The following is an 18955-nucleotide window of genomic DNA, read 5'->3' on the forward strand; positions in this document are numbered from 1 at the left end:
AAGCCTCTGCATTTTCCCATACCCCCAAAGCCTGGATTTGTGCTTCCAATAATACTCTCGGCACTTTCAGGCAAGAAGCCACGCAATCTTCACCAAGGAGGGTGAATTACTTTTGCTCCCATTTCACAGATGGAGAAAAGGAGGCACAAAGAGCGTAATGGTTTGCCCCACGGTCATCCAATGGGACATTGGCGGTGAGGAACTGAAGCTAGGTTAACTGACTCTCAGCCCACTTCTGTAACCACTGGATCACTCTGTCCACTTTAGGCCCTCAAATGCCATTTACACATGCAGCACAGGGCATGCACATCTGAATTCAGGGTAGGGTGACCAGATGGCCCCGATTTTTGGGTCTTTTTCTTATATAGGCTCCTATTACCCCCCCCCCCCCCCGTCACAACTTTTCACACTTGCTGTCTGGTCACGCTAATTCAGGGTATCTGAATTTAGAGAGCAGATTGAGGCCACTTTGAAAAAATGCCCAGAAGATCCATTCCCAGGCAGGAAAACTAGCCTAGGAGTTCAGATACTCTATATTGGGGAGAGATGAATTAAATATAAATTCATGGCCTGATTTTAAGATGAGTCAAACAACTGCAGGTCTTGTTGGAATGCATGGGCGGTGCACATGCTCAGCACCTGTACAGATCAGGTTATTAGTGCAGACTTGGGCCTAATACAAAAATCCAGATTTGAACCCTACCCAAGTTAGGGGGAAATCTGGCTCAGAATCCAGATCAGACTTTAGCGGCTGGCTCCTGTGTTCATAAGGGGGTGATTCAGCTAGAGCTGAACACCACCAGTCTCTGAACTACGGGCAAGTTTGCATCTGGATCTAAACACACCTCCTTGGGCACATCTCTAATTAGCTGCTGGTCTTTGCTCCCAGGAGCGCTGGCCTCTTTATCTCTGCAAAAGCCTCTTTTTAAAGGGCTAAGCGAGATTTGGGGAGAGTAAACGGCTTGGCAATCTGGCTTCCTCTCTTCTCTTCGTCATTTAATTAAAACACCCGGGACAGAGGGATGCTCAGTATTTAATTATTGTTTTCCCTGCCTGGACACGGCACCTGGATGCACTGGATGGGGAGGCCCCTTCCTTGACATGCTGTTTTTATGGCTCTTTTTTCCGCTGTGAGTGTGTGTGTGTGTGGGGGGGGAGATGGTGTGGAATCGCAACAGACTCTTGGTGCCTCTTACAACAGCACTACAACAGAGTGGTCTATTCCCCACCTCCACCCCGCTCCTCTCTCCTGCAGTGAGAGCGTGGCTGTCACAAAGACAGGGTGAAATCAGGTCGCTGACCCCTCTTTCTGGGCTCTGCAGTTCAAGTGCAGGCTCAATCACTCTGGCTTTGTTCAAGGTGAGTGGAGCCCTGGGAACGGCAGCAAATAGTTTTTCTGCTGGGGCGGATGCCACCTGCAAGACCTTTCTGTCCCCCTCCATCCACATACCCTGTCGGATTCACCAACCTTTTGTCGTCTTTGTACCACTGGAATTCTGCGGCGGGGACGGCGGAGGCTTCGCACTGAAGAATGCCCTTCTGCCCCACGGGCACCCCGGTGCTCTTGGCGTCCGAGATGTACGGCGGGTCTGCGGGGGCATGAGGGCGTGTGAGTTTCTCCCCCGGGCCTCGGAAAACCCTTCTTTTCTGCCTTCACTCTGCAAGCCTCTCTTTCTTCCCCACCTCGTGGGCTGAGCCAAATGAATCGGCTAGAGGCAGAAGGTCCCTGTGCCAGCCGCCCTCCCCTAGCCAACAGGAGGTCTGTTCCCCGAGCCGGTGCCCAGTTCCTGCCACTCAAGTGCTGTTTTACAGGCCCGCAAGGAACTTCACACCCAGCGCTCAGGCAGATGGGAAGAGAATGACCCCAAACCTCATTCTGTGTCTCTAGCCAGCATGGGCCCTTCTGTCTGTCTGCCCCAGTTCACCAGCAGCACATGCTTATTGGAGCCTCTGGTTCTCTCCACTGCTAACAGTTGTGTTCCTTTGGCATGATTGCACGTGACTTCGTGTGTGCGTGCGTGAGCCCGTGCGCCTGTGTGTGCGGGTGCCCATACTGGTGAGTGCATTCACATATGTTTGTCTGCGCATGTGTGTGAGCTCATGCACGCATTTGTGCATGAGTCTGAGCTCATGCACACATTTGTTTGTGGGTGACCACATGCACATGTTTGTGAATGAGTGTGTGCACATGTTTGTGCATGAGCGTGAGCGCATGCACAGGTATTTGAGCATGTGTGTGTGAACGCATGCACTATGTGTATGCTTTTTGAGCACGGGTGCTCCTGTGTGTACCACAGTGTCTACGTGGAAGTGGATGCCCCCTGTGTGTCTGTGTGTGTGTCTGAGTGCACGCACTGTGTGTGTATGCAGAGGAGTAGGGTGCCAGGAGGGCTGAGTTTTCTTCACCCACTCTCTTAGCAGCAGCATTTCTGCTCATTATTTGTTTTTAAATTCCCACTTGCTGCTCACTTCCCGCTTCACTTCTCCCCTGAGGTTATCAACACAGCATCTCACCATGGGCTGCGAAAGCTCCCATGCACACAGAGAGCCAGGGAGGTGGGGGAGTGGGGAAAAAAAGGAATTCAAAACCCAAACGAATGGACAGAACTACATCTGCTAAGAAAATAGGCAGTCCCCTTCCCAACCCACTCTGCGTATGCCCCGAGCCCCCTGCAAGGACACTCCCAGCCCTCCCCTCTTGCACAGATACCCCCAGTTCCCTGAATGGGTGCCCCCAGACCAAGCGATACGGCCCGTGTGTGAGGGGACAATGATCTCTTCCCCTCCCCACCGCATGGGGGGGTGCTCTCCTTTCTTTGCCCGCCACCCTGTCTCTGCCCACTGCCTGCCCCCGGCGTCGCCTCTGTGCTGAGGCCACGAGCTGGCCCCCACGGTTACTTACAGTTCACGGTGACTTTCACTCTCCGGACGACGGGAGCTGCCACGTCGTTGGACGCGCTGCACTCGTACTCGCCAGATTGCTCCCGGGTGATCCCCGTGATCTCCAGGTATTCGTCCTCGCTCACGAAACCCACAGCTGCAGGGGCCGGAAAGAGAAGGAGAACACGGGCTAGGGAGCAGCGCCTCACCTGGGTTAACAGTTGCGTGAGTTGAAAGGTGGTGGGGGACCCTTCAGCCGCTCTCCCTACCTCCAATGCCAGTGGGGTTTCCCGACACATGAGCCCCTCCTCCCCACCCCTCCTCTTCACCCCTTTCTCTGTCTGATGCAAGAGAGAAACTCAAGTGCTACAGTCCAGCCATGGAGTAATAAGGAATTGCAGAGCCAGGTTTAGCAGGGCCCCATGGTGTCCCACATGCAGAAGACAGTTTCCACCCTGGTAGCATTGGTTTGGAGCCCGCAGTGTGGGAATATTCCCTTCTGGGTCGAGAGGGGAAATTCATTTATCAGGCCCTATGGACAGGGTCTATTCTCTCCCACTCTAGCAAGGCCCCTGGACTGTGATCCTAAAGACTTCACCCTCCGAGAGGACTCGGGCACCCGCTGAACATGGGATTCTTCATGTTGGCTCTACACAGGGGGAGCCGTGGATAAGAAGCTATTCCTTTGGTTCAGCTAACAGGCTGCCTCATCAAACCATAAAGATCATTCCAATTTGGTCTAAACGCCAGGCTTGAATCTCCGTAACTAAACACCAATGTCAGAAGGACCCTGAGCCAACAAATTCCCCTTGTCCAGGACCTTTTACCATCAGCTGGGTACTAATACGATCTGACCATTGGAAACCACCTTCCCGTCCCGAAGGATCACAACACATTCAGTTATCAGTTCATCCAGCACAGAAATGCTCTCCCCTCTGCTGTGAAATGTAGCAACTGTTTCACACTAGCAGCAAAACGGCTCCCGGCTTTCCAAGAGGAAGTGCATGACACCATACACAACTGACTCTGGTGGTGGGAGTGAAGGCAGGAAGATTGCAATCACCCATGTTGGAATTTGTTCCAAGATGCCAGGCCTGATTTTCCCCTAATTTAGGGGGAAGGGCTGATGTATCTTTGTAGACAACCAGGGCCAGATTTTCCAATGAGCTCAGGGCTCCACACAGTACCAAATGGGCTGAGTTCTGTTGAAGATTTAGCCTCTCGTTTATGTGCTGTGCTCTCTGGAGAGCTTTGTTTTGATACAGTCCCTGCTAGCATGCCAAGTGCACCACAGCTTGGATATCATGGTCAGTGGAACTGGAATCAGAGGGCCCATGTTCCCTGCAGTAACTGGTATTCATGGGACACCAGAAAAAACAAGGAATGCAGGGAATTAGGCTGGAAGCAACACAGGGACACCACAGTGCCCAGAATTTAATAAGTTCCACTTCAACTTAACCTGTGCCCACCTTCCCTCTTTGATAGTGAACCACGGGGGCAGTGTGGGAGCTGTGAGTCCCCTGCGGAGCAGCAGCTGGCAGTGTGGGCCACGGAGCTTGGGCTGAAGCAGACAGAAATCTGGCCCCGCGATGGATCCAGTAGAAGGAGTTCGAGCTGTACACAGCCCTGGCCATGCAGGGGGATGACAACAGCGGGAAAGTAAAACTTTTACTTTACCTTACTGGGGAACAAGGCAGAGAGGGCTGCAGTACTCTGACGCTCACCACTGCCCCAAGCCTCATAGATGTCCTCTGGAGAGCCACTGTTCCCCAAAGCAGAATGAAACTGTGGAGCAACACAGGTTTTTCACTAGAGACCAAGCTAATGGATGAAAAGCCAAGGAGGCCCAATGTGCCCAGAAGTACATGCAGTGAGAGAACAGCAAAGGAGAGCAGGTGGCCAGGAGTCCGTACCCTTAATGAGATGCATTCACTGTGGGAGACAGCAGGTGCAGACAAAGGAGAAGTGCCCTGTGCTAAGACGGCATTCCAAGGAACATGGCAAGCTGGACCATTTTAGCAGCGTGCCCAAGAGCAGAAGTTCTCAGACAGATTCATTCAGCCATGTACAAGAGGGGGGCAGCACATCAGACAGTGGTGGTGACACCATGACTCTCTCTTTGAGTACGAGAGCAAACCAGGTTCAGGTTACCGAGATAGGAAGGCAACAAGGGACCATATCAACCTTTGTGTAAGCAACCATGTTAACAGGGAAACACCCTGTATGATTTCAGCTGGATAGCAGGGCCTCCTGCAACGTGACTGGAAAATCATTGGGAAGCTGATTGGAAACCCATACTCAGAGAGTAATTATCAATGGTTCACAGACAAGCTGGAAGGACATATCGAGTGGGACCCCACCAGGATCTGTCCTGGGTCCAGTTCTATTCAATATCTTCATAAATGATTTGGATAATGGCATAGAGGGAACACTTATAAAGTCTGCAGATGATACAGAGCTGGGAGGGGTTGCAAGAATTTTGGAGGACAAGATTAGAATTAGGGCTTGATAAACTGGAGAAATGGTCTGAAATAAATAGGATGGAATTCAATAAGGCAAAGTACTCCACTTAGGAGGGAATAATCAATTGAACAAACACAAAATGGGAAAACATTGCCTAGGAAGGAGAACTGCAGAAAAGGATCTGGGGGTTATAGTGGGTCACAAACCAAATATGAGCCAAGTATGTAATATTGTTGCCAAAAAAAAAAAGGCAAACATCATTCTGGGATGCATTAGCAGGAGCATTGTAAGCAAGACACGAGAAGTAATTCTTCCATTCCACTCAGCACCGATGAGGCCTCAACTGGAGTACTGTGTCCATGCTTTGAGAAAAATGTGGACAAATTGGAGAAAGTCCAGAGGAGAGCGACACAAACGAGGAAAGGTCTAGAAAACATGACCTATGAGGAAAGATTGAAGAAACTGGGTTTGTTTAGTCTGGAGAAGAGAAGACGGAGGAAGGCCATGATAACAGTCTTCAAGAATGTAAAAAGTTGTTATAAAGAGGAGGGTGATAAATTGTTCTCCTTATCCACTGAGGAAAGGACAAGAAGTAATGGGCTTAAATTGCAGCAAGGGAGATTTAGGTTAGACATGAGGAAAAGCTTCCTAACTATAAGGATCGTTAAGCACCAGAACAAATTACCTAGGGAGGCTGTGGAATCTCTGTCAATAGACGTTTTTAAGAGCAGGTTAGACAAACACCTATCAGGATGATCTGGATAATACTTAGTCCTGCCTCAGTGCAGGGGACTGGACTAGATGACCTGTTGAGGTCCCATCCTGTCCTACATTTCGACGATTATACGATTTGTTGGGGTGAATTGGACTCAAATATGTGCTTTACAAACAGCAGATGCAAGCAAATAATGTACAATGACAGCACAATGCAGCCCACGGGAAAATGGGACCTCATAACAGCTGACCCAAAATATAACAGTTGGTTCCAGCTCAACTTTGCGGTGGTAGAAGGTAAGCACCACAGATCCCTCTTGGGAAATACGGCCATGCAAGCCATGGATCCGATCAGGTTCAGTTGCGATGCAAAAGAGGGAGTCCCATGGACAATGGAGAGCATTTAAAAAGCACATGGGGATGTTTTCAAAGGCAACGGGTGCCTTGCAAGAAAGCTGCAACTAGAACTATGCCCTGCCGTGGATTCGGTGTGCTTACCATGAAGGGAAATTAGCATGGCACTACGTAATCCAGTACACAGGGAGCCTCAAAGTCTGCAGAGCAGAGGTATCACAGCACCTGTAGAGGCCGGTACAGCCTGGGCAAGCAGCATGGTAGGAAAGAAGTTATCAGGCAAATTATGCAGCTGCCTCGACCCAAAGCAACTCAAATGAGTATTGAAAAGATGCCACTATTCACTGCCCACAACTTCCCAAAGCCAGAATCTTTGTGGCCTGTGATGTGAGGAACAGGCTTTGGCACATGAGCCTGGATAAAGAGCCTGGTGTGCTGACAACGTTTGCAATGCCATTTGGTTGCCACAGATGGCCGCGCATGCTGGCGGGCATAAGCCCAGCACCAGAGGTGTTGCAGAGAAAACTCGCCCAAGCGCTGCCTGGGGTGAAAGTAATCGCAGACGATATCCTTATTGTAGGTGAAGGGAGCAATGATACAGGAGCTGAATGGGACCGTGGCAGAGAATGACAAGCTTTTCTACAGTGATGCAGGGACAAGAACTTAAAACTCAACTGAAAAAAAAATGCAACTCGGACAACATGAGGTGACATATATTGGACATTTGCTCACAGCAGAGGGACTGAAAGCAGAACCCAAAAAGCTGAAGGCAGTCAGAGACGTGCCAGCTCTAGTGGCTATGAAAAGGGTACAGCACTTCATAGGAATGATACGTTTTCTGACCAAGTTCTGTCCACACTGGCTGCCGTAGGCAAGCCCATATATCAGCTCACAAGGCAGGATGCTGAATGGGCCTGGGCAGGTTCCTAACAGCAAGCATTTGACACTGTGAAACAAATTATAACAGATGCCCCTGTCCTGAAGTACTACCAACCAGGAGAACCACTGAGACTCCAGGGTGATGCAGCGGAGAAAGGATGGGGTGTATCTCATTTGCAGAAGCACCCAGTAGCTTATGCCAGCAGAACCCCTGTCGCGGGGTTGTTACACCCCATCCCCCCCCCGGGGGCAGGGGAGAGGTGCGTCACCGCCCCACAATCAAGTTTGAAGGGGAGCCCCGGATCTCAGGGCCGCATGGAATGTTTATTTGCCACGAATGAATAGACTCATAGACTTTAAGGTCAGAAGGGGCCATTAAGACCGTCTAGTCTGACCTCCTGCACAATGCAGGCCACAAAATCTCACTAGGGTGACCAGACGTCCCGATTTTATCGGGACTGTCCCAATATTTACTTGTTTGTCCCACGTCCCGACCGATGTTGGGTCGGGACGCAAATTGTCCCGATATTTTGCCCTCCGGCGCACAAGCGGAGAGGGCTCGTGCCCCCAACTCAGCCCTGGCCCCTCCCCAACTCCTTCCCCTCCCTGTCCCACTGGATTCCTCCCCAAGTCCCCGCCCTGGCCCGGCCTCTTCCCCAAGCATGCCGCATTACTCCCCCACACTCCCTCCCAGGCTTGCGCGAATCAGCCCCCACCAATTTTTCCTATGCTCCGGCGGCTTGTTCCCCCCCCCCCCCCCCGCCTTCCGCCGGCGACCCGTCCGCCCTTCTCCCCGTGTCTCGATATTTCATGTCTCTCATCTGGTCACCCTAGAATCTCACCCACCCACTCCTGTATCAAACCCTTAACCTATTTCTGAGCTACTGAAGTCCTCAAATAGTGGTTTAAAGACTTCAAGGTACAGAGAATCCTCCAGCAAGTGGCCCGTGCCCCATGCCACAGAGGAAGGCGAAAAATCCCCAGGGCCTCTGCCAATCCGCCCTGGAAGAAAATTCCTTCCCGACCCCAAATATAGCGATCAGCTAAACCCTGAGCATGAGGGCAAGACTCACCAGCCAGCACCCAGGAAAGAATTCTCTGTAGTAATTCTTGTGTCCCATCTTGTGTCTTGGGTCATTTAGTGTCCCATCACAGGCCCTTGGGCATATTTACCACCAATAGTCAAAGAACAGTCAGCTCTGCTCCTTGATGGAAGGTCATGGTCATGTGATAACTACCAACCGCAGCCCCTTCCACTAAGGCAGCAGGCTGTTGTATTGGCTCAGAGCCGGCTGAAGAGCATCATCTACTGAATCACAACCACCATTTCCTGCAGTGGTCCTTGCAGGTCTCCCAGCCATGTACCAAACCTCTCCAAAGGCTCTTTGCCAGCAAGCTGGGACTGCAGCAGAGGTGGTCCAGCTGGTTCATAGCACTGGCTGGACCCCTACCCTATGTTTATAAGTAGCATGCATTAAAAAAATATTCAGGTTATTAATGCTATGCTTCCCCGCGGTGCCATTCCTGTGCCCTGTTTCCAATGAAAAAGTGTGTTTGACCTTGAAAGAAGAAGAAGAAAAAAGCAGCAGCTTTTTTTTAATAGCCCCTGAACAGGGAGAGAGTGGGATTTTTGTATTTATTTCTTTGAAATCTCTCTATCGCCTTTATCAGATCTCTCCTGCAGCAGGGCTGCTATAATTACTGTGCAAAGCATCTCTGAGACCAGTGTCACACTTAATATTCCTATTAATTTTAAACGGTAGTCCTTGGTACATATGTGTGGCAATTGGTGTCATATTTTAATTAGGCTTGCCCTACACCATCTGAAATTAATAATAGCTCGAATTACCAGTGTAATTTATAAATTAACATTGCTGCAGCATTAGGAAATAAATTAGCTCCGGACAGCTGTTTCTGGGATTGAGCGCCACCGGTGAGGGGAGTGCTCACAGGTCCCCCAGGGAGACGGTGCGCTTGGCTGCTGGATCTGGGGAGACGAGAGGACACCGAGTCCTGCAGCTCTCCTGCCTCTCCTCTCGCCTAGGGCGATGCCACTCAGAGAAGCACCTTAATGATGGTGCGTGCGGGGGTTTGCCGTCCCAATAAGTTATGGCTCGAGGTGGGTGGCTGGTCACATCTCATGCATGGTTACTTCTGTGAATACGGAAAATACGCACACTGCATGCTCAAATACACCCCCCGCAGCTGTCCACCTCCGGTAGGCAACCGTACAAGAACCCATCACTGCAGCATCTGACCAGTGACTATGATCATGTAGATTGACAGCATTCTATCTGTCTGTCTGTCTATTTATCATGCCCCGATCATTATAGTATAAAGCACTCAAATATACTCTCACACCTGCATAGATACTGATGCTCATGCAGGCACACACAGGTTCTAAGATATGCCTGTGTTCACTGCAGACATGTACACGAGTATACACAGACTGCACATTAGCACAGGTTTGCAGATGTGCTCATGTGTTTTCATGCATGTGTGCATTTTGCGGAACACTCGCCGTATGGCTAAACATGGCCTGTGGCATCTCTCCAGCACCCGGTTACTTGCCTGGGGACCGGGAACTGTGAGTCTAAGTGGATTTGAATCCTCCTCCCTGGCAGCTAAGCATAGCCGCTCCATGGCAAGTGGCCACAGGATCTGCATAGCAGTGCATCCTCCAGCCTCATTCCTTATCCAAAGGGCCCCCTCACGGAGACTCACAGAGCTGAGCTCTGCCCCAGAGAAGAACCCCATCTCTATAACATGTTTCCCCCGTTGTACCGCAGAAACATACCAATTCCACAGCCAGATGGCTCTCATCCTCTTCCCCCGCCCTGGTGGAGGGGGCAGGATTTGCCTCCTTTATGCGCATGTACAAACACACATATACACAGAATGAACCCACGCAGACAGGGGCACACCCATACGTGCTGCCTCTGTTCATCATATGATTTAAAAAGCCAATTTGCAGCCATGTGTTTCTGTGACCTGGGTTTGCAGGCAATGAAATTGACGCATGGCCACTCCTTTGAGTTCCATCTACATCCTGTGTCCCTGCCTTCCTCCCCTCACTCCCCACCCCTCCCCACATACGTGTCTGCTATAACCAGAATGCACACGCCAGTCACAAACCAGCCCTAAAGTGCACTGTGCGCAGCTCAGGCTGCACTCCAGAATGTAGCAAGGGGGCGAACCACTGCATCTTTACGTCATCTCAGGCTCCTCAGCACTGTGATGAATTGTTAACATCCATATGCTTCCGCGGTCCAAAGCGGAAATCCCCACCGGACTGGTTTACAACTAAAACTGCTGAGCTCATCGGTACCTAGCACAACTGAAGGGCAAGATGTGAAGGCGTCACCCCTGAATCAATATCCTTTGGAGACACAAAAACTGCACTTTTCCATTCCACGGGTTGTGCGGTAACGCATGCTGCAGAAAGGGCCACCTTTTTATGGCTGACCTAGAATTGGCTTCTCAGTAGCACAGCGCGGCCTGCTGATAAAGTGAGGACACAGCCAGTGGCCTTTGATACTCCTGTGTGCAAATTTCACTCCAGTCTCTGCAAAGCAAAGATAATGAACCACTTTCTAATTAACAAAAGCCCTTTCTCTGAGTGCAGGGAAGTAGCTTAGTGAGCATGGACCTTATTGAATCTCATGCCAAAAGAATTAGCCACTGGAGTGCAGGGAACCACAGTGCTCGCGTGTGGTTTGAGCCTGTTATAAGTGAGCTTCAGTGTGTTTCCTTAGCATGCAACAGACTTCGTTAAAAATTAATGGTCAGGGTCAGCCTTCCACCCACAAACGCTCGGGAAATATCAGAGATAAAGGCTCCCAAGTCCTTCCTTTTGTGCTTTGATAGTGCAGAAGTCGGAGATAAGTGCATGGTGATAAACCTACAGAGGGGTGAACCACAAAGGGCATGGGAATGCAAGTCATTTGGGATGGGTACACACAAGATCTGATCCTTATCCAAACAATTTGGAGGTCTAGAGCCTGCAAAGGCAGGCCAGAAATACAGCAGAGTACGGAGACACAGCTCTTGCACTATATTTCAGCACTTGCTTTTGCCCTTTCAGAGACTGCAGGATCCGGCTTCAGGTATCTAGCGACTATTAATGAGTATTATTGTAGCTTCTGGAGGCTTCACTGAGATCGAGGTTCCATTGCACTAGGTGCCGTACATACACATACTGAGAGAGAGTCCATGCCCCAGAAAGCTTAAAATCCAAACAGACAAGAGAAAGAAAGGATTGGAGGGGGATTGGAGGCACAGACAAGGTCACACAGCCGGGAAGAGATCCCAAGTTTCCCGAGTCCCAGTCCAGCGATCTATCCATTAGACCACACTGCCTCTCATCCAGCTATTTATCATTAGTTACCCATAATACTAACAACACTGGGAATTATTAAGGCATTTGAGAAATCTAATTTGCTTTCCAACACCTATGTTCTTTTGTTGACTCTTTGATCTTTATTCAGCTTAAAACAATTAACCTAGAAGGGTCAGTTTCTCTTACTGTTTACAGTCAGTGTCTCGTGGAGTAGTGCCATGATGCTGTGCTTGGGTTCCCACGACAGCAGAGAAACAAGTCAATCCCCCTGCTGTTTTCCATGAATGAGAAAAAAAAATCCTGTGATCATTTCTGTGCACATCGGGACCCATTCCTTCCACCCTGCCCCTTCATCAGTCAGCGGCACCTGCGCCGAGGGAGTTCAAAACAGCGCTTTGCGGAGCTGGCACCATTACACAGTCACTGTGTGTAAAGGACAACACAAGGTGCACAGCAGGGGGTATCCAGGCCATTACGTCCCCCCCCCTCCTTTTTATTTGTCTTTTTAAATATATAAAACTTAAGCTTTGACTTTAAGTTCCCCTTCCCTGCACAATACCATGGGTGATTCAGTGCTGGCGCTGCAACTAGGCAGTAAAAAGACTTTAAAAAAACCCTATATATGGAAAAGCACAGTCACCTCCTAAACCACAATAGCTCATCAGTTTCCCTTTTTTTAACACCTCAAGGCCCAAGAGCACAAGAGGCCTTTCTGAACAGTATGTTGCCATTGGGTTTCGGGTTTTTAAAAGGAAAGCAAGTTTTGATGGACAGAGAAGCAGTAAATAAAGTCTCAAGCCACAAAGTCTGTAAAACCCGCAACTAGCTGAGACCATTTAAAACAAGTGTGGTACAAAACAGATCAACATTCTACTTCCAAGCTGAAAATTCATTTCCCATATTCCACCCCCCCACAAATAAAATGGGGTTTAGCAGACCCTTTGCTGTAGCATCCCTTGCTGGGTAACACCAGCCACTGCATCTGTCTAAAGCGAAAAGCGCAGATTGAGACTAATTGGTAACGCACTCTGCTCTGTGGCCTCTGCATTTTTGCCTATTTATAATGGGACGTCTTGTTGATATCTGGACAAATCTCATTCATTAGTGACTGCCAGGAATGGAGAAACAAATAGACTGGACTCGGGGGAGCAGCACTGGGGTTAAGCAAACACAATCTGTAAGCACAGACAGTAAGAAGCAACAGAATGCTCATGTAAACTGTGGCTGCTGGGGTCTCACAGGGCCATTAGAAATGGAAAGGACAATTATTCACATGGAGAGTGGCGCTGGCTGGCATGAAAGGTGGCACTGGTACGTCTTCGGGTGAAGATCACCCCTGTGTGGAGATCCGGCGCAGCTGTATGCACTGCTTACATCCCGCTCAAGCCCTGTTTTGGCAGCTTAAGTGATGCTTAAGTCATAGATCTCACGCTGGCCCTGCTGCAGAGGGGTAAATTTCACTCTTCGGGCCTGCTTCGCTGCGGCATTACTCCACTGCCACGCCAGTGTGACTCCCTTGATTGCAGCGACATTACAAGCTGGAGTGATGCAGTGGCGAAGCAGGCATGTTGTGTTTCAATCTCGAGCTCCACCTCTGTGAACGTTTCTAGTGAGAAGGGGCTTGAGGGGCTGGCTCCCAGGAGAGATATGGGGATGTTCAGAAATTCTCCTCCCCATCTGATGGCTGTGTGAAATGGGTTAGTGTATCTCATGGACTCACAGACTTTAAGGTCAGAAGGGACCATTATGATCATCTAGTCTGACCTCCTGCACAATGCAGGCCACAGAATCTCACCCACCCACTCCTGTAACAAACCCCTAACCTATGTCTGAGTTATTGAAGTCCTCAAATTGTGGTTTGAAGACTTAACTCAGTTCTTAGTGGGCACAGGTCCGTCACAACACCAAGCAACACAATGGGCACATTTGCTGGCAATTCCAGCAGAAAGGCATAGGATTAAATGGACCATGGAGTCCATCCTCTCATTTCGTACACAGAGCGGGTCCAGGGTGAGGCTGATTGGCAAGGCAGTGTATGCAGGTGAGGTTCTCTGTATACCCATGTTATAGCTTGCGTAACTAGCACTTGCCTCTCCCAAAGTTCACTCCCCGGTACCGTCGGAGGCAGGACAGTCTGTTAATCTGAAATAGCCAGTTCCTGGTAGAAGGTTTGAGAGCTCCCTCACCTCCTTCCATTCTTCCTTGTTGAATCAACTTTTAAAAGATGGCTCCGCTTGAGCACTGTTAGGAGCTGAAATATTACAGGAATTAATATTAAGCTCTCTGAGCTCCTTGGGAGCCACAAAACTGGCACAACCAGCACCTATTATTATTAATAATAATAATAATAATAAAGATATAACACAGGCCAGAAAATTGAGCCGTTAAGAAGTACGTATTCCCCATCCATCAGCTAAGTGCACACAAGATTCTTGATTTAACTAGGATAGGGAGCGCCCGTCTGCCCCCTTCTGGCCTGGGGCATGCTAGAGCATCTCAAGGCAAGCTCTGAAGTTTGGTCAGAGATCCTCCATCGTTTCTCATGTAGCAGGGGCAAGAGTGTCAGGGGACAACATTTCATTAGTTGAGTAAAGGCCTCTTCAGAAGTCCTATTTATCCATCCATCTCCCCACACCTACCTACCTACCTACCTATCTAATCTACCTACCTATCCATCCATCCCCATATACTCCCAGCAATCTAGCTCTACATGTACCCCTCATCTCGATAGTATCTGAGTAACTTTCAGTCATTATTGGGTTTTAGTCACTGCTCTGTATCGGGCCAGGAAGGGTGTAGATTTCACACATGCGTGTGAGTCTGTCTGTCCGTCTCCTCTGAAAGATGCAGACCTGTCTCGGGGCATATTACCACCTCTGGATTGCCACTGGGACTGCAAGCTCCCAGATGTGATTCCCTTCCTTGGGCTCATCGTTTTCACACTGCAAAGGGAGGTGACCCTAGCCCCTTTAAGTCCCATGCTTCCCGGAAGCAGCATGCGGGGAACGGTCCATTAGATTTTTAACTCATTCATTTGAAAGCAAATGGCAGGCTGAATGTTCTGGAACACCTCAAAGCCACAGACAAGAAGCACTTGTTTGTTTCAGGAAGGGTGTGGGGTACACACTTGGCCAGCCTCCCTGCTCAGCTCTGCCAATGAACCCCGCTTCTCCCCTGCAGCATCTCCTGCTATTCCAGGCCTAGGTGTTTCACGCAGCTCTGTTAATGCACCTGAAAGTGGCCCATTAGTGCTCCCAGCTGTGCCAGCATTGGGGCTCCTCATTGCTCTGCCATACCACAGTCCTGAGGGGCACAATTGATCAACAACACTGCCAACATAGAATCATAGAATCTCAGGGTTGGAAGGGACCTCAGGAGGTCATCTAGTCCAACCCCCTGCTCAACTAGAACCAACAACACAACTAGAACCTGCAGCAGCATTCCTGGCTCCTCCCCACAGCTCTGCCAAGCACTTCCCCTCTGGCTAGCATCTCCACCCCTGCTACTACCACTTTTCTGAACACTGCCAGGCTCCTGGTGTTTTCTTGTGATGTGTGCACAATTATTCACTAGCGGCTAGGAGGAGACGCCACCAAACACATTGCACCAGTGACCAGGGACTTAGCTGAACCCTGGAGAGGGACAGCTGGAGCAATAACCTGCTATCCCAGCCAGCCTGTGACATAACTGCACAGTGTCTGGGGTATGTATCTAAGTTATCTAAGCATCCATGTCTTCAGTTCTGTCCTTTCATTCCAAGCTCTAATGGCTTGCACGTAGGAACTCTGCGGGAAACGGCGCCTGTCCCAGTGCATTCTGGAAGCGGGGAGTGTGTTGTAAGCTGGTGGTGCACAGTCAGCAGCTGGCGAGTGAAGCACTGCCTCTGAGAGAGTGGATGATAACTTACGCTGTCAGGAGGAGAAGTCAAGCAGAACACAAGTGGTTGCAACAGAGCAATTAGCAAGGAACCTAGGTAAATCAGCAGAAAGCTTGTTCCTGCCTTCAGAGCCCTGTGCACATAGAAATGTGCATTCCTGCCCTCTGTCTCCGTTCACACACGGAGAAGTACTTCTGTGCTCGCCCCCACACCCCCCATTATGCCTGCACAATTCCCTCCAGGGGAAGCGGGGTCCTGTGCATCAGCCATGAAAGGAGCCATCAGGGGATCTCGATTTTGTTCTTGGCTCTGTTATCAAGTCACTCTAGCGCTGCAGTGCCTCAGTTTTCCCATCTGTAAAATAGGTCTAATGACACTGACCTCCCTTGTAAATGGCTTTGAGGCCTAGCGATGAAAAGCGCTATATAAATGTGAAGCATGTTCACCCCACAAGCACACATTTGTTTATTGCTTCTTTATGGCACTCATCACCCTACTTCCTAAGACCAAAGGAATTTATCCTGCTACGAGGAAGTGAAGCATTATCACCATTTTACAAACAGAGGAGCTGAGGCAGAGATTAAGTGAGCCGCCAAAGGTGACACAGTGAGTGAGTGGCAGAGCTGGGCACAGAACCAAGTTCTGCAGTGTCCTTGCCTGATGTCTTAACCAAAAGGCCACTTTTCCTCTTGCGTCCTCCCGTGTAGCCTTATACACTCACCTTCCTGCCTGTACACAACTAGGCCCTGTCTGACCTGGGAGAACAACCCTTCAGGGGGACCTGGGTGCAACACAATAAAACACTGATCAGTCTTATAGTGTGGATGGAACCCAACCACGGCTGAACTCTGTCCCCAGAGCAAGGTAACAGCACGATGCTGGAACGCGGGAAAGCACGACTTGGTTCCATCTACACTGCAAGGCTGACTGTGGTGGGGATGACTGTGTTGCACCCAGATCTCCTAACCCAAGAAGTCCCTACAGAGGGGTGAGGCCCTTGCTTTCAGGGGATACTCTGTGATATGAAAGTGCTCTACAAAGAGATGCATGGAGAGGATGGGGCTGGCTCCATACAAAATGGAAAATGACTGCCTAGGAAGGAGTACTGTGGAGAGGGATCTGGGGGTCGTGATGGATCACAAGCTACATATGAGTCAATAGTGTAACGCTGTTGCAAAAAAAGCAAACATCATTCTGGGCTATATTAGCAGGAGTGTTGTAAGCAAGACACGAGAAGTAATTCTTCCGCTCTACTCCACGCTGATTAGGCCTCAGCTGGAGTGTTGTGTCCAGTTCTGGGCGCCACATTTCAGGAAAGATGTGGACAAATTGGAGAAAGTCCAGAGAAGAGCAACAAAAATGATTAAAGGTCTAGAAAACATGAGCTATGAGGGAAGATTGAAAAAAAATGGGTTTGTTTAGTCTGGAGAAGAGAAGACTGAGAGGGGGACATGATAACAGATTTCAAGTGACATAAAAGGTTGTTACAAGGAGGAGGGAGAAAAAATGTTTTTCTTAACCTCTGAGGATAGGACAAGAAGCAATGGGCTTAAATTGCAGCAAGGGTGGTTTAGGTTGGATATCAGGAAAAATTTCCTAACTGTCAGAGCGATTCAGCACTGGAATAACTTGCCTAGGGAGGTTGTGGAATCTCCATCATTGGAGATTTTTAAGAGCAGGTTGGACAAACACCTGTCAGGGATTATCTAGATAATACTTAGTCCTACCTTGAGTGCAGGGGACTGGACTAGATGACCTCTCGAGGTCCCTTCCGTTTCTATGATTCTATGATTCTAACTGCAGTAAAATATAAGATAACACTAATGTCATCCCTAGGAAGACTGCAAAGGATGGGGAATGAGGTGTGCCTGCAACCTCACCCCTCCATGCTCACCCAGGGCTTGGCCTAAGGGGCTGCACTCTCTGCAGGTGTAGTCAGTAGAGTTACACAGCACTTTAGCTCAAAGATTTCTGGTGCTGAGAACCAGGAACGAGAGGTCATAAGGGTGCTGGGGAAGGTTGGAGGACGAAGGAGAGAGGCAAGGACAAGAAAGATAACATGAAATCTAGCCCAGGTCAATAGTGGCCGTGCGTGCTCACCACCTATCAGCTGGTTGGTGGCTAGGGTGAAATGAGCTGGGTGGGTCTCAGCCTGTCCTGCAATGGGGCATGCACCCAGCTCCCAAAACTCCACCACAGTTGGCACCAACTGGCTCTCTGCTGGCAGGTGTCGCAGGGAGGTCAGGTATTTAGCAGAGCACAGGAGCTGAATGGTCCCTCTAGGGAAAGACTACGGTTCATCCACAGGGGGCACTGCCAGGCCCTGCTGCCGCTCACGCTGCACCTGTTAAATGGCGGGGTGGCTGGTCTGGCCCCTTGCGCCAGCGCTAAGATTCACTCTTAAAACAACAGCAGCGGCACAGAAATAATGAGCCACATCCTCACCCCAGTCCTGGCTCCTCCCCCAAGGAAAAGAGGGCGTGGCCAGAGCATGCTGGGCCATGGCGATTCGGACCACTGCAGGCAGCATAGGTGAAAGCAGCCTTGAAACTACTCTATTTCACACAGAGGGTGGAACCACTGTGAGCCATCTTTCCCCTTCCTCTGGATCCGGCACTGAGTGATCAGATCTGAGGATCAGGAGCCAAAAAAGGGCTGCAGAAGGGCTGGGGGAAGGGAACAGCCCAGGGTCTGGAAAAGGGATGAGCTAGATGCCAAGTCCTGCAAGGCCTGTGCCATTAACACTGCTCCTGAAACCCAGCAGAGCTTGTGAATAGCCCCAGTGTGTCACGCAGGTCCCCGTGTCCTCTCCGGAGACAGACGAGAGGAACGGCAGAGATGAGCCCGAAACAGAAAGGTATAAATAACAGAGCGCTGTCTCTCCCGTGGCGTGGCAGAGATAAGCCGCAGCGGGTACATTAGAGAGATTGCCATCTACAAGCCAGCGGATGGTGCCTTGCATTGTAAGGACCCTGGCTCATCTGTCAGAGATCAGGGGGAGGGGAGACGGGACAGCTTGTGCACTGGCAGCCTGGAATGGGCAGTGAGAAGAGGGAGGAAGGAGCTGGGGTCTAGGCAGAGGGAATGAGCGAAGATAAAAGAAAGGAAGGGGGCATCTGCTCTTGGATCGGGGGCTGCAGAAATCAGGCCACTGAGCAGGAGAAAGCACTTTTCTTCCTACCTTCCCACCCCCCCAGTCATCTTCTCCTTGTCCCCCTCAACCCATTGTTTTCATCTAGGCTGTAACATGATAATAACGGACAAGAATGTGAACACATGGACCCAGACCAATGACGTGCCATCTGCGCTTGGCTTAATGTCCCGTTCGGGTCTCTGGGATTTGCCTTCCAAGTTCCCCTGACTGCACATTGTGGTGTGCCCACTAAAGAAGCGTCTCTGAATCGAAAAGAAGGATGTCCCAGTGCAACCTGCCTGGCGCTTCTGTATCT

General features: G+C 50.0%; 1 protein-coding gene across 8 annotated transcripts in view; it reads right to left on the reverse strand.

Annotated features, from left to right (window-relative positions):
* The window catches only part of LOC123354650 (neurotrimin), a 654629-nt gene that overhangs the window by 25032 nt on the left and 610642 nt on the right, over nt 1-18955 (reverse strand). For all 8 annotated transcript variants that reach the window (XM_044996769.1, XM_044996771.1, XM_044996773.1 and 5 more), the window contains 2 exons: nt 2903-3037; nt 1469-1589 (listed from right to left, as the gene is read on the reverse strand). In XM_044996769.1, coding sequence (XP_044852704.1) covers nt 1469-1589; nt 2903-3037 — 256 coding nt within the window. The remainder of the gene's footprint in view (nt 1-1468; nt 1590-2902; nt 3038-18955) is intronic.

This window comes from Mauremys mutica, chromosome 22 (genome assembly GCF_020497125.1).
Source record: "Mauremys mutica isolate MM-2020 ecotype Southern chromosome 22, ASM2049712v1, whole genome shotgun sequence".
NCBI classification, from domain to species: domain Eukaryota; kingdom Metazoa; phylum Chordata; order Testudines; family Geoemydidae; genus Mauremys; species Mauremys mutica.